This window comes from Drosophila melanogaster, chromosome 3L (genome assembly GCF_000001215.4).
Source record: "Drosophila melanogaster chromosome 3L".
In the NCBI taxonomy this organism is placed as follows: Eukaryota; Metazoa; Arthropoda; class Insecta; order Diptera; family Drosophilidae; genus Drosophila; species Drosophila melanogaster.
The window spans coordinates 27396661-27422554 of record NT_037436.4 but is presented as its reverse complement, the minus strand read 5'-3'; the positions used below and the strand labels follow the sequence as shown (position 1 = coordinate 27422554).

Below are 25894 nucleotides of genomic sequence, written 5' to 3'. Positions count from 1 at the left end.
AAGTTAACATTCTAATTCAAATTGTTTTATTGTTTATGTTAATTGTTATTAATTGTTAATGGATTTTGGAATTTTGACAGTAAATGTAAAATTATTGTAACCTATGTAGACTTTATGTAAGAAGTAAGATTTTTTTAAACAATAATTATTTGTTTCTACTTGGAGGGCATTACAGTTTAGGTACGGCGAGGGAGGCTTGGGATTTATATTTTAGCGGGTTTTCTCTGTTTAAAAAAAATGGTATTTAATGTTTTTTATTAGTATAGTAAGAATACTATTCATTTTTTCTACGGGAATTTTCCAAAAAAACTTATGCTTCCAAATTGGAGAATAGAAAGAGCCGCGGTAGCAATTTTTAATAGAATGTTATATCGGCAGCTGTTTATGTAAAGGTTTTACTCACTTTGTACATCCCACGCTTCATCTAGGTTGCCTGTGAGAGAGAAGAACTTTAAAAGAGAGATATTTTCCTTTTCTTTTGGCATCTCTCTTGAGCCGCTCTCCGCTCCACTACTACTGCGGTTAATTTCCTTTCCTATTTTCCCTGATTCAGCTTTCACACCAAAAATAGGCGAATTTCGCGTTAAAGCGGAAGGTTCTATGAAAGGAGAAGGTAAAGGGAATTCCCCTATAATTTACTCCAAAACATACAAAGGTGCCATATTTTTACAATCGGACAGTTAAACTTTTTTAAGCTTGCCCTTTGGTCGGTTGGGCGAGAGGTGTGGCCGCGAGACTAGTGCTCAAAAAAAATTGAATTAGAAAAGATATTATTTAAAAACTTCCGCTGGTTTTTCAAAGCTTGCAATTTACGGGTTCGTTAGTCTCCGAACGAATTGTGTCAATCATCGAGGTGGTAAATGGAACGGACTTTAGAGTTGTTTTCTCTTTAGGATCATTTGTTTGGATTCAGTTTTCACTGAACTTGGTATTGCTACGTCATCGATATTTGTGAAGTTTTTAGTATCGCATTTGTGATATTTTAGCTGTTCTGATATGTTTCCATAACTAATTGCGCTTTTGCATATATCTAATGCCACTCCGGCCATCAGTTTAGGGTGCTAGGGTGGGATTGGCAAAAAGTTGTTTGGCAAATCGTTAGAAATGTACAAAACTAATAAAATTATGAGAAAATATCCAACAATTTTTCAAAAATGTGGGAGTGGCAGTTTTTGGCGGTTTTAGTGCGTTAGAGTGGACGTAGCAAAAATTTGTTTGTGGAAATTTACTAGATAAATTAAACTATGAAAATATATCAATACCCTTTTTAAAGTGTGGGCTTGAGTTTTGTGGGCGTTACAGTGGGCGTGGCAACATGGGTCAACGGACATGCACTGCGCCTTTCTCAACCTTCTAGTTTTTTAGTTTTTTTAGTTTTTTTTTGTTTTTTTAGTTTCATAAGGACAGACGGACATCGAGAATATATATACTTTATATGGTCAGAAAAGCTTCCTTTTGCCGGTTACATACATTTTAAAAAATATAGTATATCCGTTTACTCTAAGAGTAACGGGTATAAAAACGAACTTTGTTTTCTTACCAAACCTCCCAGTCCGTCCTATTCGATGTAAATAAGTTTCACAGTCAGCCATCCCATCAAGGTCTACGGGCAAATCGAAATTGACTACAATTGTAACTTGTTCAATATCAATGCCTAAAAATACGGTAATATATGTGGTACAAATACATATCGTACAAGTTTTGATCATATACCTCTTGATAAAATATTTGTAGTGATAAGCACCTTCTCAAGTCCTGAACGGAAACGATCTAAAACATCAAGTCTTTGCACAACTGTTAAATCCCCGGTAAGAACAGCAACAGAATGACCATCCGACGTCATTTTTGCTGCAAGCCAAGCAGCAGTTCTTTTTGTCTATAACAGAAAGATAAGACATGTTTTTATTAAATAATATTTTATATAGCGGTCTATTTTGGTTTAATAAATGCTGATAAGTTAAAAACGAGAGGCTATGTACATTGTACACGTAAAGGTATTGCCAATCATTCAGCGAAACTCGTATCTAAGCTGTCAGTTAAAGACTCTGCTGATTACAATGTACAAAAAACGAATAAAGAGTTAACATTTCTCACCGTCTCGGCCCACCCTGAAACTAAAATTTTGAATTAGGCGGCATGGCAAGCTTAGTAATCGGGCAGGAAAAGTACCCAGATGGTCTGCGCGTACCAACCCGTTATAGCCTTTATAAGTTAACAAAATTAATGAATAACGTACCAGTCGGTATAAACCTTGGATAATTGTTGGATTTTATATGCAGATTCAGCATAAACATATTTAGGGGAAGAACTTGTTTATTGTTATGGTGAGATATGCTGTTTTTGCTAGTGTCAGCACGTGGCCTGACAATCGCCTGCCGGAAGCGTTTACCGGAAAGTTAAGTTTTCAGTTTGATTTTGATTGTACTAAAGAGCGTATAGCTCACAAAACTAACTCCAGCTTACGCTGATATTATTGAATTGGTTATCAAGTCGTAAGGGTTATTTAGAAACGCTAAGCTCAAACAAAGAGTTGGTCAGCGATCCACCCGGAGAAGAAAATCAAAGTCAATCCCAGACTTTACTGGAATCAGGACAAGTACGTGGCATGGATACAATCTCCCACCTACGCCTTTTAATTGTTCAAGGATACATTACTTATACTGAGAATAGAGAATACTGAGTACTGATACTAAAAAGCTAGGCGGAAATTCCGGTACCGACAGCGCCCCAGAAAAAACACTTATTTTTTTTAAAAAGACCAACAAGAATCAAAATACCTATTCATGGCGCAAAACAGTACAACAGTACTTACGAAGCTGTAAACATGTCCCTAAAAGACAAAACTTTTCTGAGAGAATGTCTGGCCAAACGCGCCAGACAATGTTTGAGCAAGCCGCCAATGCGGAAGAAGATGAAGATTGTGAAAACGCAGTCGCTTTTAATACGATTAAAGACGACAGTGACTCACTTGACTCCGACGACTTTATTAATTTTTTAGAGAAAGGTCCCACTTGCCCATCGTTAACGAAGGCTGGCGGGAAGAACTATAAAAATCCCTATTGATACCGGAGCGGCATAAAATAATACAAAGCCCATAAAGGAGCTTGTCGACTACCCGTTCACTGTGAGTTCCATCCATGTCTCCTATAAAGTAAAAGAAAATAAGAGAGAATACTATCATATATCAGATACCCGGTTCCTCAGCTAGAGTGAAAAGGCGAACCCGAAATTTCATAATTTTTATGGGATATCGATAGATATTGGGGAATGAAATAAGAAAAAATTTACAAATCCTTCTAAAGTGTGGGCGTGACCGGTTTGGCGGCTTTAGCGCATTAGAGTGGGCTTGCCAAAAAATTTTGTCAAATCGATCAAGATTACAAGCCCAATAAAATCATGAAAATATTTCGAAAAATAGTTCAAAAATTTGGGCGCCGCCGTTTAGGGCGTTAGAGGTTGCGTGGCAAATTTTTTGCAAATCGATAGAAATTTACAAGACTAATAAAATTATTCAAAAAATTTCGAAGATCTAATTCTGCATAAAAAAAGTTAGATTTGATTGCTTTAAGAGCGGCAAAAAGTCAAGATTATAATTAAGTCTATAATAGTCAGAGCAAAAATTTCTGTAAGGGTCATGCAACTCATAGTTAGATCTACAATGATTTAAGATTAGGGGTATGCAGTTTCAAGTGGTATTAACACAAAAAAAACAGTTAATACGTTATTAAATGTTGATGCCGTATTGGCGCGTCTCGACTTTACATATGCGGACAAAACCCTGACACAAGGCAAGGGGAGTACAAGTATTACCATGAAATGGAAAAGAAAATAACACTTCTTACAAACAAAATCGAGACGCGGCCACAGCGGTTGTTTTAAATGAACAGTTCCAAAACAAAACAGGACAAGAACACCGTAGCAGACGCGTTATCTCGGCAAAGCATAAACGCATTAGATGACACATACAAGTTGAACGCGTTATCTCCCCAAAAAAAGGCTTGTAAAGACACATACGAGTCGGACGCGGCCACAATACATTGCAAAGAATCACTGACCTATACCATCGACACAGCGGACAAGCTAATTACTTAATAAATACTAATTCTCTTTAAATTATTAATAATTCTCTTTAAAATCAAAATGAGGCCGGAAAACGTACCACAGTACTTTCAACGGATAAGTAGAAAGGTTTTACGGCACACTCGCAGAAATAGACCCGTGACTGAAATCAGAAAAAAGGGGTGAAGGACACCACAGAGGTAATTCTTTCAGCAACTGCCAGGTGTAATGGAACCATAGATTTAGTAACAGACCAAAAACCAATAAAAATCAGTGATAAAATGCAAGAAGCACTGAAAAAGAGCTTGAAAAAATTCAATAAAGATAGGACGGATAAAGGTTACCAAGTAGGCGACTAAGTCGTGGGTTGCTCATAAAAGGTTCATAAAGACAATCTTTGTTAATCACCCCATATTTTCTAAAGCCGTTACTCGTAAAGTAAAAGGTTGTTAATTTTTTCATAATCTTTTTAGTCTTGTACATTTCTATCGATTTGCTGAAAAACTTTTTGCCACGCCCACTCTAACGCCCTAAACCCACCAAAACGGTAACGCCCACACTTTTGAACAATTCGTAAAATGTTTTCTTATTTTATTTCCCAATATCTATCGATATCACAGAAGAATGATGAAATTTCGCGTATTTGACAGTCGGAGAATCCGACTATATTATTCTTTCTTGATTTATATTTCATTTAGGTTAGGGGGATATTTTCTACCTCTAGTAAAAGCGGCTGTAGCGACGACGAATGTCAGTAACTATAACGGACGGAGATGTAGTAATATTGGACAGCTACGGATACTTTAAACATTCAACGAACATGACTTCCTATGAACACTATGCAGACCAGAAGGAGAAGCTTAAAGTTTAGTTGCTAGAATAAAACTAGGAGCAATAATATACTGGGATCAACGTTAAAGGTTATCGAAGGAAATCCCGACTTTGATGACTGGGAGCGAATAAAATTTAATCACGAACAACTAAGTAGAACGGAGAAAAGTCAAAACGAGTTAAACATTAATTTCAAGATAGACTAAACGAGCTTACTGACTCGATAAATACGATCCAGAAATCAGATGGAGATAAAGGAGCTCACCTCCTAAAAATACCAGACGCTAAGTTAGTTTGTGGAAAAGTCGCTATTTATCGGTTCAACACCAATATGACCATCATAGCTGATAACAGGCTCGTCCAGACTGAATGTGGCACTTACTTGGTTAACTACGCGAAGAGGGCTTCCTTGGAACATGTTATGTCAACCAGCTAGGAAACTCAAGAAAAGCTCAAGATGTGATAATTTTCTCCGAAAGTGCTGCTAACCACATAGACACAGTATTTTCTGAACATGAGAGTTGCTCCAGAAAGAATTAAATTCCTATATCGCACCAAAAAGATCCGTCCTTTTACGGACCATCTGCATCTCACGTTCGCTGTGCCGGGCGGAATACAAATGATAAAACTAAACGAAGAATTCATCGTAGAACACATCGCAAAAGTGTTTTATAAGCCTGGAAAAGTGGCTGAAGTCCGAAAACCATTCTGAAGCAGCCACAATCTTTGAACTACACGGTCGAAACTACAGTAAAACCCTGAACTGTTACAGCCCTCACTTCGACATTTTATAGTTTTCGGTGCCAAAAACCGACACATTATCCACTTTAAAATAATCTCTGTACGGATCTATTAAAGAATTTGTAAACGTAGATGTTGTGAACGCTATTTACTAAAACCTACGCACACATGCATCCAGCATACCTTAGTGACGGAATTCCCAGTAACCAAGATAGATATCACGAATGCTAATAAGCAGAGGAAAATTATTACATGCGAGCACAACCGCGCCCCAGGAAAATGTTAAACAAGTCCTTGAGGATTACTATTTTCCAAATATATCCAAACTTGGCAACGTATATATAAATTGCAAGACATGCACCAAAGCTAAGTACAACAGGCACCCCAAGAAACAGAAATTGGGTATAGCACTAAATTTCTCATATGGGTGCGAAATGCTGCATATAGACATCTACTCCACGGATAAAAAGTTATTGTTAACCTGTGCAGATAAGTTCTGAAAGTTTTCGGTAGTACAGCCATTAACTTCTAGGACTATAACTGACGTAAGCAGACCCATACTACAATAGTACATTTTTTTATCAAATACACTGCACTTTACATTGCAGATCCAACAGGCAAGTGGAGCGTTTCCACAACACCCTAACGTAAATAACTGGGTTCATTAAAATCGACAAAAAAAAAGTTGACGACACAGTCGAGCTCACCATGAGAGCCACGGAAGAGTGTAATAAAACATTACACTCAGTCAGAAGATTGCAACCCAAATCTTCCTTCTAATCTGCTAACGACGCTCAGAGACTGGCAATAAAAAATAGTTTCGAAAAAGCGAGTTACCGCCTCAGCATACGCCCTCAGCGGGCCGCCGCCGAAACCCCCTCGACAGACAGAGACAGAGAATTTCTAATAACACAAAATTATTTGGCGATTCATGAACACGAAATGTATTATTATAAGAAAAAATGTAATTTTATAAGGAATATACATAGTGACATATCCATAAGTCCCTAAGACTTAAGCACATGCCTACATACCAATACACATACACCACTTCGGATGTACCCAGATACCAGATAAGAATAAGATTGTTATATGATCCTCGAGAATGGAAAAAACCCCAATTCTAGATAAGTCACCCACTGGTAGACTAAACATCCGTCCCCTAATTTAAACAATTCCTTGCTTAAGCCCTCGTTCCCACGTTCAAAGCTCGGACTCGCAATCCCGAAAAACAAAAATATCGATTTCAATACACAAATTATAAGAATCTAAGAGTACTTGTATCCAAGAGCAAATGCACTTGAATCCAAGAGAAACACAAAGCTTTTTCTCTTCATGATCAAAACCCTAAAGTCTAAAGTCCATATTAGAAAAGCTCGATACCGAGGCTTGAACGCCAATCAAATCAGGATAATTATCAGACTTCAGTTTCAGACCTAATTGTAAAAGGTCGGTGTTCTTCTCAAATAAAAAGTTTTGTAATCATTTAGAGAAATAAAAATTATATTTTTTTCACTTATAAATATTGCAAGCATTTAATTTTATATATGTAAGAACGATAAGATTGTAAACAAAGCTAATGAAAAATGTATAAGAGGCGGAATGCGAGATGAAGGATGCAGGATTCATCACCGCGATATTCGAACCAAAGGCTGGGTACATCGCGATATTTAATGGAGATATCGTGAAACTACAAACAGATTGCGGACCGGAGAAGAGGTTAAATGGATCGGCGTTAATAAAATTTAGCCATTGCAAGGCAATGGTGAATAATGTCTAATAAGAAGCAGTAGAAAAGCTTGGCGCAGCTGGATCAAAGCTGGATATACTTCGGATAGAGACGATCAAAAAAAACAGGACAACGCAAGAGTTGGGAATACACGAGTTAAGGATGGAGGATCTCAAATTCAAAATACAGATCAACAAAATACGATGGGGAACCACGGTCCACGCGACAACTACATACACGATGCTTGGCGTCTTGCTGATAATCGTATTTGCTGTGGCATGTTTCTCCAGGAGGACAACCATTTTCTCACCGGCGGGCACACCACGTCCCACCTTCACACCAACCACGGCTCCAGTTGCTACGTTTGCAGAAATCGTGGCCCCGCTATGGTCGGTAGTTCAGTCTGAGAAGGAAGGAGTTACCGCCTCAGCCCTCGGCGGCCCCCCGCCGAAACCCCCTCGTCAGCCAGAGACTTAAGTGTCGCCTCAGCAATTACCCTCGGCGGTCCCCGCCGAGACCCCTCTTGACAATCAGAGATTAAGATGACGTTCACAAGTAATTGGTATTAATTGGTACTTGAAGTGCTGAGTCGCTACAAACATCGGGGTTCCCCCGATACCCACCACAGAACTGCATCCGCTCTAATTCCACTTTTCGGCCAGATCAGCATTTAAGGAAACAAATATGTAACAAACAGAGTTGAGAATAACTAGAGAGTAGAAATAAAAATTCATTCTGAAAATCGAAAGCAAAACGAGCAGACGTTTATCCAAACTCGACGACACTCCGCAACTTTCCTAGAACCTACTTATCATAACTAGCGCAGTCGGCAATCCTTTGGCCTTAGGACGGATTCAACAGAAAGGAAGGATTCGTGACGACCAAGGATGTGGAGAATTATTTTAATAGCATTGTAAGGAAGAACAAAAAACAGTGAGTAGAGTGAGTGAAATGGAGGTTTTAAAGAAATAATAAATCGCAATTAAAAGGAAAACAATGCAAGTGAAAAAAATAAAACAAAAAAATACAAGAAGAAATAAAAATAGTAAAATCGCAATAAAAGAAAAATAATACAAATGTTACAGCTGTGGAAAAGAGTGAAAAACAAATGCATAAAAAGTTCGTGGGGCTCGTTCGTATGTATTGGGCAGGACGCTGTGCAAACAGGGTGGCTGCTTAGCGTGAGGACGAGACCAAAAGTACGTAATTAAGAATAGGATATACATTCACATGTATTAGGCGGCGCACTGTAAAGCACAGGGCGGCCGCTTAGCATAGGAATGGATATTCGTATATCGAGAAAAATTAAAATTAAAAATTACTGCATATGGAAAAATAAATAAACGAAGAATAAAGAATAGAAATTAGCAATCCAGTCCAGTATTGGGCGGAGCACGCTAGCGCACAGGGGCGCTGGTGAGCCTTGTTGCGTCTAGGGAGCATAATGTACTGTTGAAAAGGGAGAATATTAAATGGTATGAGGAAATGGTGTTAAATGGCTTTGTGCCAGCGTTAAGGGGTGACGACCATTAGGAATATGGAGTGGCTGAACATAGCGAAAGCCTTTGAAATAGCTTGCAGGGAAAATAACTTGGTGGCCTTGGCAGAAACCAATTCAACTCAGAAAGCACAGGAGTCAACGGAGTCAACAGATAAGGCTACTGAGGAAGTTCGAAAACAAGTGGAGAGAGAAGAGCCCCAGACAGTTGAAAACCATAGGGAAACAGGCGTCTGGTCGCAGTACCAGTGGAGAGGAAGCAACCAACCTCCGTTTCCGATGCCATTTACCATGCCGAATACGAATCGGTGGCCTGAATTTGGTTTCTCCCGATGATGGGAAATCCATTTAGGGCAGGTAACTTTAATCAAGGAGAGACCTAAAATTATCAAAGACCATATCGTAATTATCAGAATAGGAATCCGAGATGGAATCAGGGACAGGCAAACGGGGACCGACAATGGAACAACTATGGCTATAATAACAACAATGGCAGAGAGAGAGGTCAGCTTACAATCGAAGCACGGAAAAACACAGAGGGCAGCGGACAGTCAAGAATATCCAAGAACTTTAACAACTCGAATAATTCAGGGCAATCCAGACAGTCGTACAACTCGCACAACTCAGGGCGATCTTTTAATTCAAATAACACCTCCGATAGGATGGGTAATCAAGCATCGATTAGGGGACAATTTTATAATATCCAAGAGGACGATCCAAATTTTTATATATCCAGCCTCGAGCAACCCTCATGATATTTAGGAACCAGGAAGAGTCATTCGACGCTGCCTTACTTATTGATAAAAGTTGAACCAGGAAAATCAATAAAATTGTTAATAGATACAGGATCCACCTTTTCATTTATTCGACCCGAGTTAGCACGACCTCAGTATATAAGGAAATTAAAAGACCCAATAGCTATTAAAACCATTACACAGTCCCACGAACTTGAGAGGGAGGCATGTTTACCAATGTTCCCAGAACTGGAAGGAGTTGGTAAAATAAGAATGTTTCTCTTTAAGTTTCATCAATTCTTCGAGGGTTTGATCGGAATTGATGTACTCCAACAATTGGAAGCAGTGATTGATATACAGAACGAATGGTTCATCGTGGCGAATATGAAACAAAAAATTCATTTTGTCGCGTATAGGCCATCGGAACTGTCTAAAATAGAGGACGAATCAAAAAGAGTTATCTGTTTCGGTACAATTGCAAGACGGAGATTTTATTCTAAACAATACTATAATAAAAGAGGATGTTTAGAATTCTGAAGGTATGTACAGGGCAGTGTCAGGACAGAGCTTGGTAGAGGTAGTAAACTATGCGGAGATAGATCAAGACATATTTTTCGAAGAACCGATGAATGTTGTTGAATTTAAGACCACGCAACATTTCGAGTTGCATAACATAGAGGAAAAGAAAAACGACAGTGGGAGCATTCCATTGCATAAGATGAGGACAGAGCATTTGAATAAAGAAGAGCTAAAAGAGTTACTCAGAATTTGTAAAAAGTATCCAGGAGTATTTCATAATGTAGCATATTGGACTAATCTACCCTACCAATACAATAAATGACTGGGTATAACTTAGCGTCAATACATTGTGACACTTTGTCATAATAAATATAAATATACAAATACCCAAAAAGACCACCAAGCACTCCAGCGCCCCAGTAATACGATCTAACGCTTATACATAAGCCGATCGCGGAGCGTGGGAATGCTGAGCATGCACTTGCAGCTCAAGTGGTCAATGTCTTCTCCATACATATGTATATGTATAAATATAAGTAAGAATACATAGATATAAGCAATGTATGTGCGGGTTAGCTGAACCCAACTTCAGCACACTTTGATTATTCAAATAAAGAAACTCAATCAGAGCAGTTCTTCTGCTTCTCTCCTTTTAAATTAACAACTAAATACTTTTAATCAACTAGCACTCATTACATGGCGACCTTGACAATGTTCACAGTGTTTAAAATGTGCTAATAATCACAGTCGACTGATCTTAGTTCAACTATAAACTAATTAAATAAATAAATAAATATGGCAATATTTAATAATAATAATAATAATATGGACTGTGCCCACCAAACAGAGGGACTTGCCGACGCTGCAAGAGGCCTTACAAGAAAATCCAGCCGATGGACCCCGCCCACTCACAATAACTGAGACCGGGCAAGAAAGGAGAAAAAGGCACATAAAAAACACAAAAGTGGACAACGGATAAAACTACTACAGCAACGACGACTGGTGATGACCCAATTAGCTAAGGACGAAGCATCCCGACAACGCTACAAAGAGCGTCTTGAAAATATTGAAAACGCGCTTCGCAAAGGTGCGAAACAACGCAAACGGGCTGCATTAATGCCATTGGCCCAATTTGCCCAAATTTCAAGAAGACCACCAAAATAACTAAGAAAGAGGCATCCTAACAACGCTACAAAGAGCATCCTGAAGACATTTAAAACAAGATTCGCAAAGGTGCGAAACAACGCAAACGGGCTGCATAAATGCGAATGCCCCAATTTGCTTAATTTTAATTTCTAAACCCAAGCCGATGAGGGAAACCGCTGCTTGAAAAACACTAATATCTGTTAGGCTTTTTACTAACAATGCGGTTGGACAATTTTTTTTTATATTGTAAACAAATATGTGAGCCAACCACATTTATTAACAACTAATATTTCCACGTCTCCGCTACTGAGTATATATATATTCAGCTGCAAAAAAAAAAATTTTTTTTAATGACGGAATATAACAATTCTTATCTTCATTAAACGTAAACATTTTTTTATTTTTGATTTTCTAGAAGAATAAATTAATATCATAATAATGAGAAAAAACTCATAAATAGAAAAAAAAACGTTTCATTGAAAATAAACAAAATAAAAATGGGATGGTTAAGCGATTCTAGTGAGGCAAAAGGACAATACTGCCAACGTAGTTAATAACGTAAAAATTATAGATCACACAGACGATATAAATGCGTTGTGGATCTTATTGCTGATCATTACAATAGTACTACTTCTACAATTTCTGCTTACAATTTATGTTAAGCATAACAAGATCATCAAAAGACGTTATATAAATAGGGCAAATCGTTTAGACCAGATTAAAAAAAAAATAATATGGATAAGAAGAAAGCTTAATAAAAACTTTTTTTTTACGACAAGAATGGAATGGAGCGAAATAGCGATACGAATAGACGAATTTCGCTTCAGGTTCGATAAGTCTTATAAATGTATCAATAGAGACGCAGTAATAAAATCCGAAACTTTGAAAAATCATATAGAGATATTAGTAGGAGAATATAATAATATAGTTACATTAGTAAATAAATATGCAAATAGGCTCACATCTGAACATAATAACAAATGTTTGAGGGTTATAAAATCCCTAAACACAAGATTAAATAACATCAGAAAAAGAAGGCATATTCTGATAGATGTACCAGAAAGTCTAAGTCAATTGGTTGAATTCAACACAGACCAGTTCAAAGAACTAGACGAATCTGTTCAATCAAGCGGCGCTGAGTCCGATAGTGACATTGAAACGCTAGAAGGAAGCGACCGAATTGAATTTAAATCTGAACCAATAACAATTTCTAAAATGGCACAGACATTGATAGAATTTATCAGGATAGCCACATCTCTGATACCAGAGTTTGATGGTAAACCAGAAAATCTACAAAGTTTTTTGGATGCTCTAGGTCTACTAGATAGCTTAAAGAGCACACATGAAACGACAGCAATAAGGCTAATAAAAACTAAACTTAAAGGCCATGTAAGAAACCTTATAAGTAATGAGCAGACGATTGCTGCAATCATTACCCAACTGTCAAGTGCAGTAAAAGGAGAATCGGTAGAAGTGATATCTACCAAGCTTCTGAATCTACAACAGAGAAATAAAACGGCTAACCAATACACCCAAGAGGTGGAGAAACTGACAAAGGCCCTTGAAGGTGCCTATATCAGTGAAGGTCTCAGCCAGTCCTTAGCAAATAAATACAGCACTACAACAGCTGTAAAAGCAATGACACAGAATTGCTCCATTGATAAGGTAAAACTTATCATGCAAGCAGGCACATTCACAAACATGAATGATGCCATCTCCAAATTTGTAAACAGTTGCACAGAGATAACAGGTCAAAGTAACACTGTACTCTATTATCGACGAGGTGCAAATAATTATAATTATTATAGAGGCGCCCGGGGTTATAATCGTGGAATAACAACAATAATAATAACTATAATAACCGTGGAGGTAGGCGAGGCCAAAACCAAGGGAGAGGCCGCGGAAACTACAACCATGGTAATAATAATAATCGCGCAAAATACGTCGGAAAACTAACAGAACCCTTTAGGAAACAACCAATAAATGTAAAAGTTCATTCCATCAATTATAGTGTTAATATATTCGTAACCTTCTATAATCATTCAACTGAAAATAAACTAACATTTCTCATAGATACTGGTGCAGATATCTCACTTTTGAAAGTAAATTCTGATAACTTCATAAATCAAAATGAAAAAATAATAAACATCGAAGGCATATGCCAAGGTGTGATAAAGTCTCAAGGAACAACCTTAATAGAACTCCAATCAACAAAATATATTATCCCACATGAATTTCATTTGGTAAACCCAAATTTTGCAATACCATGCGATGGAATAATAGGCATTGATTTTATAAAGAAATTCAATTGTCAACTAGATTTCAAACCAAGTGAAGACTGGTTTATAATTAGACCCCAAAATTTAAATTATCTAATATATGTTCCGATAACATATAGCGCTGGCAACAATACAGTTCTTCTGCCAGCCAGATCACAAGTTATTCGGAAAATAGACATTATTACCGTAAATGATTACATATTTGTTCCTAATCAAGAAATACACAATGGGATTTATGTTGCAAATACAATAGCAGCATCCAAACATGTATACGTTCGACTTCTAAATACAACTAATTTCGACCAAGTGGTCAAAGTAAATAAAATACAATATGAAAATCTAAAAGATTATGACATTCATAATACCGACACTGGAAATAGAAGCGAACAAATACTTTCAAAACTAAAGAAAAATTTTCCAGACCAATTTAAAAATCAATTAACAGAATTATGCACACAGTATAGTGATGTGTTCGGACTGGAAACCGAACCTATATCAACAAATAATTTGTATAAACAAACATTAAGACTTAAAGATGATGAACCCATTTATATAAAAAACTATAGAAGCCCGCATAGCCATATTGAGGAAATTCAAAAACAAGTAGGGAAATTAATAAGCGACAAAATCGTCGAACCGTCTGTATCTGAGTATAACAGCCCACTCTTGCTAGTTCCAAAAAAATCATTACCAAATTCACAAGATAAAAAATGGCGATTAGTAGTTGACTATCGTCAAATAAACAAAAAACTTCTTTCTGACAAATTTCCACTCCCTAGAATTGATGACATTTTAGATCAACTAGGTCGAGCTAAATACTTTTCATGCCTTGACTTGATGTCAGGTTTCCACCAAATAGAACTTGAGGAAAACTCTAGGAATATAACATCCTTTTCAACGAGCAATGGCTCATATCGCTTCACGCGATTACCATTTGGTCTTAAAATAGCACCAAATTCATTTCAGAGGATGATGACTATATCATTCTCGGGATTAGAACCCTCTCAGGCATTCCTTTACATGGATGACTTAATGGTGATAGAATGTTCCGAAAAACACATGATTAAAAACTTAACTGACGTTTTTAATGTATGTAGGAAATATAACCTAAAGTTGCATCCAGAAAAATGTTCATTTTTCATGCACGAAGTGACATTCCTAGGTCACAAATGCACAGACAAAGGAGTATTGCCAGATGACAAGAAATATGACGTCATCAAAAATTATCCTGTCCCTCATGATGCGGACAGTGCAAGACGATTTGTAGCATTCTGCAACTATTATCGTCGATTTATAAGGAACTTCGCCGACTATTCACGGCACATAACTAGATTATGTAAAAAGAATGTCCCTTTTGAATGGTCAAGCGAATGCCAGAACGCATTCGAATACCTAAAAGAAAATCTTATGCACCCCACACTATTACAATATCCTGATTTTCGCAAAGAATTTTGCCTTATAACGGATGCTAGTAAACAAGCTTGCGGAGCGGTTCTAACTCAGAACCGAAACGGGATTCAGCTCCCAATAGCTTATGCATCACGTTCATTTACAAAAGGAGAAAGCAATAAGAGTACAACGGAACAAGAACTAGCGGCAATTCATTGGGCAATTACCCATTTTAGACCATACATTTATGGCAAACATTTCACCATTAAAACGGACCACAGACCATTAACGTACCTATTTTCTATGACTAATCCCTGTTCTAAATTAACTCGCATGCGGCTAGAGCTTGAAGAATACGACTACACAGTAGAATACCTAAGGGGAAAGATAATTTTGTAGCAGACGCACTCTCACGTATAAATATAAAGGAACTCAAAGACATGCAACATAAAGTCCTGAAAGTCACTACCAGGCAACAAAGAAGACAAGAAAGCTGTACAGTAACAAATAAGGAACTATTGCCTAGGCAAAGTATCCAAAATGTATCTAAGCCCAACGTACACGAAGTCATAACAAATGATGAAGTACGAAAAGTAGTGACCTTGCGAATAACTGAATCTATTTATTTACTAAAACGAGGAAATAAAGTTATTGCAAGAATTGATGTTGACGATTTATATACCAATGAAATTTTTGATTTAGGTCAGTTCTTCCAAAGGCTTGAAATGCAAGCCGGTATACTAAAAATCAGCCAACTCAAATTGGCACCGAGTGAAAAAATCTTTGAAACCATTTCAATAGATAATTTCAAAAATATGGGCAATATAAAATTGAAATCATTAAGAGTAGAGCTACTCCAGCCGGAGACCATTATAAAACCTGAAAAAGAGATACAATCATAGAACATTCAATGAATACATTCGTTCATACATTGCTGCAGACAAAACTGATTGGGACGTTTGGATACAATATTTTACCTATTGCTTCAACACAACACCATCAGTCATGCATGGATACTGTACATACGAACTAATCTTTGGTATATTACCAAGACAGTTCGTAGATTTTAATAAAATAGATAGAGTAGAACCACTATATAATGTAGAAGATTACTCTAAGGAAATTAAATTTAGATTAGAAACAGCATATAACAGAGCTAGACTTATGTTAGAAAAAGCTAAGGCCTATAGGAAACAAAATTACGATAAGAAAACTTCAGATTTCAAATTTAAAAAAGGAGATAAAGTTACACCAAGAAACGAAGCAGCTCATAAGTTAGATCCAGTATATTTAGGTCCTTATATGGTAGAAACTATAGAAGACAGAGATAACATTATAATTGGAAATAAAAAACAAAAGAAACAAAAAGTACATAAGGATAGGTTAAAAATATGTAATCAATGAAACGTTTCATTTCACTTAAGAAAAGGTCTGATCAACCTCAAAACAAAAAAAAAAAATCATAAAAAAAAAATTTTATTATTTTTCCTTCTAAGAAAGTTAAACATAAATCCAAAAACATCGTAATTCAACATACATTTTTTGTATTATTCTGTCTTTATACAAAAATGCTTTGAGACAAAACATTGCTAATAATTAATAAGAAAAATCAATATCAAAATATTGTTCCTTTCTAAACACAATATTAATATTGAGAACTCAATGACTAGATATATTACGTAATTTCTTTAAAAAGGGAGGTGTTGGACTAATTGGACTAATCTACCCTAAAAATACAATAAATGATTGGGTATAACTTAGCGTCAATACATTGTGACACTTTGTCATAATAAATATAAATATACAAATATACAAAAAGACCACCAAAAACTACGTAAGCACTCCAGCGCCCTAGTAATACGATCTAACGCTTATACATAAGCCGATCGCGGAGCGTGGGAATGCTGAGCATGCACTTTGCAGCTCAAGTGGTCAATGCCTTCTGCATACATATGTATATGTATAAATGTAAGTAAGAATACATAGATATAAGCAATGTATGTGCGGGTTAGCTGAACCCAACTTCAGCACACTTTGATTATTCGAATAACCCGCTTCAAGCAGAGCAGAAGCTCTGAGCTCCAGAGCCAAGTCTATTTCATCAACTACCAAAATACCGTACTACTTGTTGAACCTGTCACATGGCGACCGTTACAGGACCATTGCAGGACGCACACGAAGTGTTTAAAGTATTGTGCTAATAATTAAAGTCGACTGATCTTAGTTCGACTATAAATTAAATAAATTAATAAATTCAAATGACATTATAAAACATAATAATTGATGGCGGAAGAGCCACAATTCTCAAACGCACAGCCCACGACACAAAGGGACTTGCCAACGTTGGAAGAAGCTCTGCAGCAAAATCCTCCAGATTGACCACGCCCACTCACAATAGCTGAGTACCGGGCAAGGCAGAAAAGGAAGGAACCAAAGAAGCACAAACGCTCCGGAAAAAGGGTAAAGCTACTTAAACAACGCCGACTGGTTAAGGAAATGACCCAGTTGGCCAGAGACGAGGCATCCCGACAACGCTACAAAGAGCGTCTTGAGGACATCGAAAGCAAGATTTCGCAAGGTGCGAAACAACGCAAACGGGCTGCATAAATAAATGCCAATGCCCCAATTTGCCTTAATTTTAATTTCTAAACCCAAGCCGATGCGGGAAACCGCTGCTTGAAAAACACTAATATCTGTTAGGCTTTTTACTAACAATGCGGTTGGACAATTTTTTTTATATTGTAAACAAATATGTTAGCCAACCACATTTATTAACAACTAATATTTCCACGTCTCCGCTACTGAGTATATATATATTCAGCTGCAAAAATTTTTTTTTAATGACAGAATATAACAATTCTTATCTTCATTAAACGTAAACATTTTTTTATTTTTGATTTTCTAGAAGAATAAATTAATATCATAATAATTAGAAAAAACTCATAAATAGAAAAAAAAAAAAAGTTTCATTGAAAATAAACAGAAAAAAAATGGGAAGGTTTAGCGATTCTAGTGAGGCAAAGGACAATACTGCCAACGTAGTTAATAACGTAAAAATTATAGATCACACAGACGATATAAATGCGTTGTGGATCTTATTGCTGATCATTACAATAGTACTACTTCTACAATTTCTGCTTACAATTTATGTTAAGCATAACAAGATCATCAAAAGACGTTATATAAATAGGGCAAATCGTTTAGACCAGATTTAAAAAAAAAATAATATGGATTAGAAGAAAGCTTAATAAAAACTTTTTTTTACGACAAGAATGGAATGGAGCGAAATAGCGATACGAATAGACGAATTTCGCTTCAGGTTCGATAAGTCTTATAAATGTATCAATAGAGACGCAGTAATAAAATCCGAAACTTTGAAAAATCATATAGAGATATTAGTAGGAGAATATAATAATATAGTTACATTAGTAAATAAATATGCAAATAGGCTCACATCTGAACATAATAACAAATGTTTGAGGGTTATAAAATCCCTAAACACAAGATTAAATAACATCAGAAAAAGAAGGCATATTCTGATAGATGTACCAAAGTCTAAGTCAATTGGTTGAATTCAACACAGACCAGTTCAAAGAACTAGACGAATCTGTTCAATCAAGCGGCGCTGAGTCCGATAGTGACATTGAAACGCTAGAAGGAAGCGACCGAATTGAATTTAAATCTGAACCAATAACAATTTCTAAAATGGCACAGACATTGATAGAATTTATCAGGATAGCCACATCTCTGATACCAGAGTTTGATGGTAAACCAGAAAATCTACAAAGTTTTTTGGATGCTCTAGGTCTACTAGATAGCTTAAAGAGCACACATGAAACGACAGCAATAAGGCTAATAAAAACTAAACTTAAAGGCCATGTAAGAAACCTTATAAGTAATGAGCAGACGATTGCTGCAATCATTACCCAACTGTCAAGTGCAGTAAAAGGAGAATCGGTAGAAGTGATATCTACCAAGCTTCTGAATCTACAACAGAGAAATAAAACGGCTAACCAATACACCCAAGAGGTGGAGAAACTGACAAAGGCCCTTGAAGGTGCCTATATCAGTGAAGGTCTCAGCCAGTCCTTAGCAAATAAATACAGCACTACAACAGCTGTAAAAGCAATGACACAGAATTGCTCCATTGATAAGGTAAAACTTATCATGCAAGCAGGCACATTCACAAACATGAATGATGCCATCTCCAAATTTGTAAACAGTTGCACAGAGATAACAGGTCAAAGTAACACTGTACTCTATTATCGACGAGGTGCAAATAATTATAATAGAGGCGCCCGGGGTTATAATCGTGGAAGAAATAACTACCACAACAATTACAACCGAGGCAGCAATAACAACAATAATAATAACTATAATAACCGTGGAGGTAGGCGAGGCCAAAACCAAGGGAGAGGCCGCGGAAACTACAACCATGGTAATAATAATAATCGCGCAAAATACGTCGGAAAACTAACAGAACCCTTTAGGAAACAACCAATAAATGTAAAAGTTCATTCCATCAATTATAGTGTTAATATATTCGTAACCTTCTATAATCATTCAACTGAAAATAAACTAACATTTCTCATAGATACTGGTGCAGATATCTCACTTTTGAAAGTAAATTCTGATAACTTCATAAATCAAAATGAAAAAATAATAAACATCGAAGGCATATGCCAAGGTGTGATAAAGTCTCAAGGAACAACCTTAATAGAACTCCAATCAACAAAATATATTATCCCACATGAATTTCATTTGGTAAACCCAAATTTTGCAATACCATGCGATGGAATAATAGGCATTGATTTTATAAAGAAATTCAATTGTCAACTAGATTTCAAACCAAGTGAAGACTGGTTTATAATTAGACCCCAAAATTTAAATTATCTAATATATGTTCCGATAACATATAGCGCTGGCAACAATACAGTTCTTCTGCCAGCCAGATCACAAGTTATTCGGAAAATAGACATTATTACCGTAAATGATTACATATTTGTTCCTAATCAAGAAATACACAATGGGATTTATGTTGCAAATACAATACCAGCATCCAAACATGTATACGTTCGACTTCTAAATACAACTAATTTCGACCAAGTGGTCAAAGTAAATAAAATACAATATGAAAATCTAAAAGATTATGACATTCATAATACCGACACTGGAAATAGAAGCGAACAAATACTTTCAAAACTAAAGAAAAATTTTCCAGACCAATTTAAAAATCAATTAACAGAATTATGCACACAGTATAGTGATGTGTTCGGACTGGAAACCGAACCTATATCAACAAATAATTTTTATAAACAAACATTAAGACTTAAAGATGATGAACCCATTTATATAAAAAACTATGGAAGCCCGCATAGCCATATTGAGGAAATTCAAAAACAAGTAGGGAAATTAATAAGCGACAAAATCGTCGAACCGTCTGTATCTGAGTATAACAGCCCACTCTTGCTAGTTCCAAAAAAATCATTACCAAATTCACAAGAGAAAAAATGGCGATTAGTAGTTGACTATCGTCAAATAAACAAAAAACTTCTTTCTGACAAATTTCCACTCCCTAGAATTGATGACATTTTAGATCAACTAGGTCGAGCTAAATACTTTTCATGCCTTGACTTGATGTCAGGTTTCCACCAAATAGAACTTGAGGAAAACTCTAGGAATATAACATCCTTTTCAACGAGCAATGGCTCATATCGCTTCACGCGATTACCATTTGGTCTTAAAATAGCACCAAATTCATTTCAGAGGATGATGACTATATCATTCTCGGGATTAGAACCCTCTCAGGCATTCCTTTACATGGATGACTTAATGGTGATAGAATGTTCCGAAAAACACATGATTAAAAACTTAACTGACGTTTTTAATGTATGTAGGAAATATAACCTAAAGTTGCATCCAGAAAAATGTTCATTTTTCATGCACGAAGTGACATTCCTAGGTCACAAATGCACAGACAAAGGAGTATTGCCAGATGACAAGAAATATGACGTCATCAAAAATTATCCTGTCCCTCATGATGCGGACAGTGCAAGACGATTTGTAGCATTCTGCAACTATTATCGTCGATTTATAAGGAACTTCGCCGACTATTCACGGCACATAACTAGATTATGTAAAAAGAATGTCCCTTTTGAATGGTCAAGCGAATGCCAGAACGCATTCGAATACCTAAAAGAAAATCTTATGCACCCCACACTATTACAATATCCTGATTTTCGCAAAGAATTTTGCATTATAACGGATGCTAGTAAACAAGCTTGCGGAGCGGTTCTAACTCAGAACCGTAACGGGATTCAGCTCCCAATAGCTTATGCATCACGTTCATTTACAAAAGGAGAAAGCAATAAGAGTACAACGGAACAAGAACTAGCGGCAATTCATTGGGCAATTACCCATTTTAGACCATACATTTATGGCAAACATTTCACCATTAAAACGGACCACAGACCATTAACGTACCTATTTTCTATGACTAATCCCTGTTCTAAATTAACTCGCATGCGGCTAGAGCTTGAAGAATACGACTACACAGTAGAATACCTAAGGGGAAAGATAATTTTGTAGCAGACGCACTCTCACGTATAAATATAAAGGAACTCAAAGACATGCAACATAAAGTCCTGAAAGTCACTACCAGGCAACAAAGTAGACAAGAAAACTGTACAGTAACAAATAAGGAACTATTGCCTAGGCAAAGTATCCAAAATGTATCTAAGCCCAACGTACACGAATGATGAAGTACGAAAAGTAGTGACCTTGCGAATAACTGAATCTATTTATTTACTAAAACGAGGAAATAAAGTTATTGCAAGAATTGATGTTGACGATTTATATACCAATGAAATTTTTGATTTAGGTCAGTTCTTCCAAAGGCTTGAAATGCAAGCCGGTATACTAAAAATCAGCCAACTCAAATTGGCACCGAGTGAAAAAATCTTTGAAACCATTTCAATAGATAATTTCAAAAATATGGGCAATATAAAATTGAAATCATTAAGAGTAGAGCTACTCCAGCCGGAGACCATTATAAAAACTGAAAAAGAGATACAATCATCGAACATTCAATGAATACATTCGTACATACATTGCTGCAGACAAAACTGATTGGGACGTTTGGATACAATATTTTACCCATTGCTTCAACACAACACCATCGGTCATGCATGAATACCAAGACAGTTCGTAGATTTTAATAAAATAGATAGAGTAGAACCACTATATAATGTAGAAGATTACTCCAAGGAAATTAAATTTAGATTAGAAACAGCATATAACAGAGCTAGACTTATGTTAGAAAAAGCTAAGGCCTATAGGAAGCAAAATTACGATAAGAAAACTTCAGATTTCAAATTTAAAAAAGGAGATAAAGTTACACCAAGAAACGAAGCAGCTCATAAGTTAGATCCAGTATATTTAGGTCCTTATACGGTAGAAACTATAGAAGACAGAGATAACATTATAATTAGAAATAAAAAACAAAAGAAACAAAAAGTACATACGGATAGGTTAAAAATATGTAATCAATGAAAAGTTTCATTTCACTTAAGAAAAGGTCTGATCAACCTCAAAACAAAAAAAAAAACCATAAAAAAAAAAATTTTATTATTTTTCCTTCTAAGAAAACATCGTAATTCAACATACATTTTTTGTATTATTCTGTCATTATACAAAAATGCTTTGAGACAAAACATTGCTAATAATTAATAAGAAAAATCAATATCAAAAAATTTTTCCTTTCTAAACACAATATTAATATTGAGAACTCAATGACTAGATATATTACGTCATTTCTTTAAAAAGGGAGGTGTAGCATATTGGACTAATCTACCCTAAAAATACAATAAATGATTGGGTATAACTTAGCGTCTATACATTGTGACACTTTGTCATAATAAATATAAATATACAAATACCCAAAAAGACCACTAAGCACTCCAGAGCCCCAGTAATACGATCTAAAGCTTATACATAAGCCGATCGCGGAGCGTGGGAATGCTGAGCATGCACTTTGCAGCTCAAGTGGTCAATGTCTTCTGCACACATATGTATATGTCGAGGAGTCATCAGGACACTCTTTTTCCTCTTCACTATTCTCGTTGTTGCATAACGTTTTCTGGCGTGTGAGCGAGGCATGTCTGTTCTGCTCAACGATCGATCACTAACTGACCCAATCTCTCTTCACAAAATCCGAATTACGCGTAGTTCTTAACTCTACACGCATTGCCAACACATTTTGGAGAACCATTCCAGTCCACACACATCAATACTAATACTACTAATACTAATACTACTCTGTACGCTTCCGTTATTCCTGCAGACATCTACCTTCCCCCGTTCCTACCCGCGACCAGACTACGTTCGGCAGAAACTCTAACGGTTCTCTGCCGAGCATCAAAAGAATAGAAAAGGCGCCTGCATGGCGCGTGCCAAGCAGAAACGCGCAATTACTAGAAATGTCGTTACATTTAATTGATCTGCGACACGGCCATCCTGACCTATCAAACGTCCTCGTGTGCTAGTAATCCCTTTATAACGATCAGCGTTATTAATTCATTAAGTTATTCTTCATTCTTTATGACTTCAAAGCAAACCAATACAAATATTCAAAACATTTCACCTATTACATTCAAGCCATGAGATCCGGATTACCAAAAACTCTCAAGCAATCAATCATAATTTTATATTTATATTTATATTATATAAAATTTTTCCAATAGCGCACAGTTTTTCAAACCGGCCAGTTTTTTGTTAGCCTAGCTCACAGCTTACAACTCCACGATCCGGCCCACATACGTGGCATCCAGATGACGCATTCTATAAGCCGGCCAGTTAACTCACACCACCAACCGTTACCAGATTTAAACTTAACTGCAACAAAATGGAGAACCACACTCGGCCATCCTGATTCTAACACGACCTCGTGTTCCATTCAATTGTCTTTTTATAATTTTACTATTATTTATTCATTTTCCTTCCACAAACAAAAGATTCAATATTTACATTTCATTTTCTATCCCACTATTCCCAATAACATTTCAAGAGAACTTGCCTTCGTCACACGGTTAGTTGTACGATTGATTGCCAACTGCACCTTGCATCCGTATGCAACTCAATTGGATATTTTGGGTCAAAAATAACAAGGACTGGTTTATCAGTTAGAGTAGAAATAACCTTTTTCCGGCAGTATATAGAGGCATTTGAAATATGTAAAACCTTATTGTGCAACGACCCAATTTTACAATTCCTCGATTTTGAGAAACCATTCATCTTAACCACAATCGGTACTATCGCAAGGGAACTTGGGAATAGAGAGGCCAATAGCATACGCGAGTAGAACCCTATCAACATCAGAAAAAAGCTATGCTACTATAAAAAAGGAAATGCTTGCCATCAGTTGGTCAATAAAACATTTCAGACATTATTTGTTTGGCACCAAGTTCAAAATAGTCACGGATAATAGACCATTGACCTGGTTGATGAGTGTGAAAGAACCTGATTCTAAGCTTGTAAGATGGAGACTGTTAGAGTACGAATTAGAAATAGTTTATAAAAAGGGGCCCTTGAACGTAGTGGCAGACGCACTGCGCAGAGTCCAACCAGAGTTAAATATCTTAGAAAATGTCTCAGAGGTAGCAACGAACGGAGAGACGATCCACTCCGCGGTAGAAGACTTACAATTTCCAATTTCTGAAAAGCCATGGAACGAATACAATATTCAGGTGGTAATAGAAAAAGGGGGAATGGCTAAAGTAGTGAAGGAGATTTTATTGAGGAATAAGTTGAGAATAACTTGGAGAGAAAATAATTTCGACGAAGAAACAATTGGACGAAAACTTAAAGAGATATTAAAACCCAAGAGAACGGTGGCGTTGCTGATACCACAAGACTTGGTTTTGACCATCCAAGAGGTGTACTGAAAATAATATTACAGTGTTATTGCCAGATATAATAGAGAGAAGCCAGCAAGAGGAAGTTGTCAGAGAATATCACATAAAAAGGAACCACCGGGGAAAAGAAACAAAAAGAGACAGTAGCGCATATAAAAAGAAAGGTGTTTTTTCCGCATATGAAACAAGTGATAACACAAACGATCAATAATTGCGATATATGTCAAATCCTGAAGTACGATAGAAGACCCCATAAAATAAAATACAGCGTAACAGAAACCCCAGAAAGACCCAGACCCATGGAGATAATGCATATCGATTTATACTTTGTCAATAAGAAAACTATTTTTACAATTATTTATACATTTTCAAGATATGCATGGGGAGTCACAATTCCAGCCAAAGAAAGTATTAAGGACTAGAGTTCACATCGAATCGATTTTTGTAGGCAGTACGAAATCGAACTGCATACAACGTCCTTTCAACAATCTTCGAGTAACTTTACTGTCGAAAGACTACACTCCACCATAACAGAAATATATAATTTCAGACTACAAGAAGACAATTAGGATGGATATCAAACATGAAGAGGTATTGAGCGTTATAACATATAATAACGCTATTCATCCGGCTACAAAGCTGACACTTCAGGAACTCTTTACAGGCAGAACGCATACTTTTCTGAATAAGGTGACATTTAATAATGAGCACAATTATTTACAGAAAATTAATGCATTCCAAGCCGAAATATATCCGAAGATTATGGAAAGGGTAGAGAACGAAAAAATCGAATGAATTGAGTTAGCTAATACAGACAGACAGGAAACGGATCCAGTACAGATAGGGAACACGGTACTTAGAAAGAAGAACAAACGAGATAAACTCAATCCGAGGTTCTCAAAACACAAGGTACTGGAGGATAACAATTTAACCATAACAAAAACCAAACCTCAGAAAATCCACAAAGAAAAAATAAGACAGATTAATAAACTAAATAATTACAGATGGTAAATGCCGGGGCCGAAGAGAACAAGTTTGAAGTCATACCGTTTAAAGGG

General features: G+C 36.4%; 1 protein-coding gene across 4 annotated transcripts in view; it reads right to left on the bottom strand.

Moving 5' to 3' along the window:
• Positions 1–395: 395 nt before the first annotated feature.
• Positions 396–25894, bottom strand: part of Dbp80 (Dead box protein 80) — a gene marked incomplete at its 3' end in the record, with an annotated part of 142844 nt that continues 117345 nt past the window's right edge. For 2 of the 4 annotated variants that reach the window (NM_001276239.1, NM_001276240.1), the window contains 3 exons: positions 1714–1876; positions 1541–1654; positions 396–598 (listed from right to left, as the gene is read on the bottom strand). In NM_001276239.1, coding sequence (NP_001263168.1) covers positions 396–598; positions 1541–1654; positions 1714–1876 — 480 coding nt within the window. Of the gene's footprint in view, positions 599–1383; positions 1655–1713; positions 1877–25894 lie in introns of those variants that run through there. The other 2 variants (NM_001276241.1, NM_001015151.3) reach the window with 2 other exon arrangements.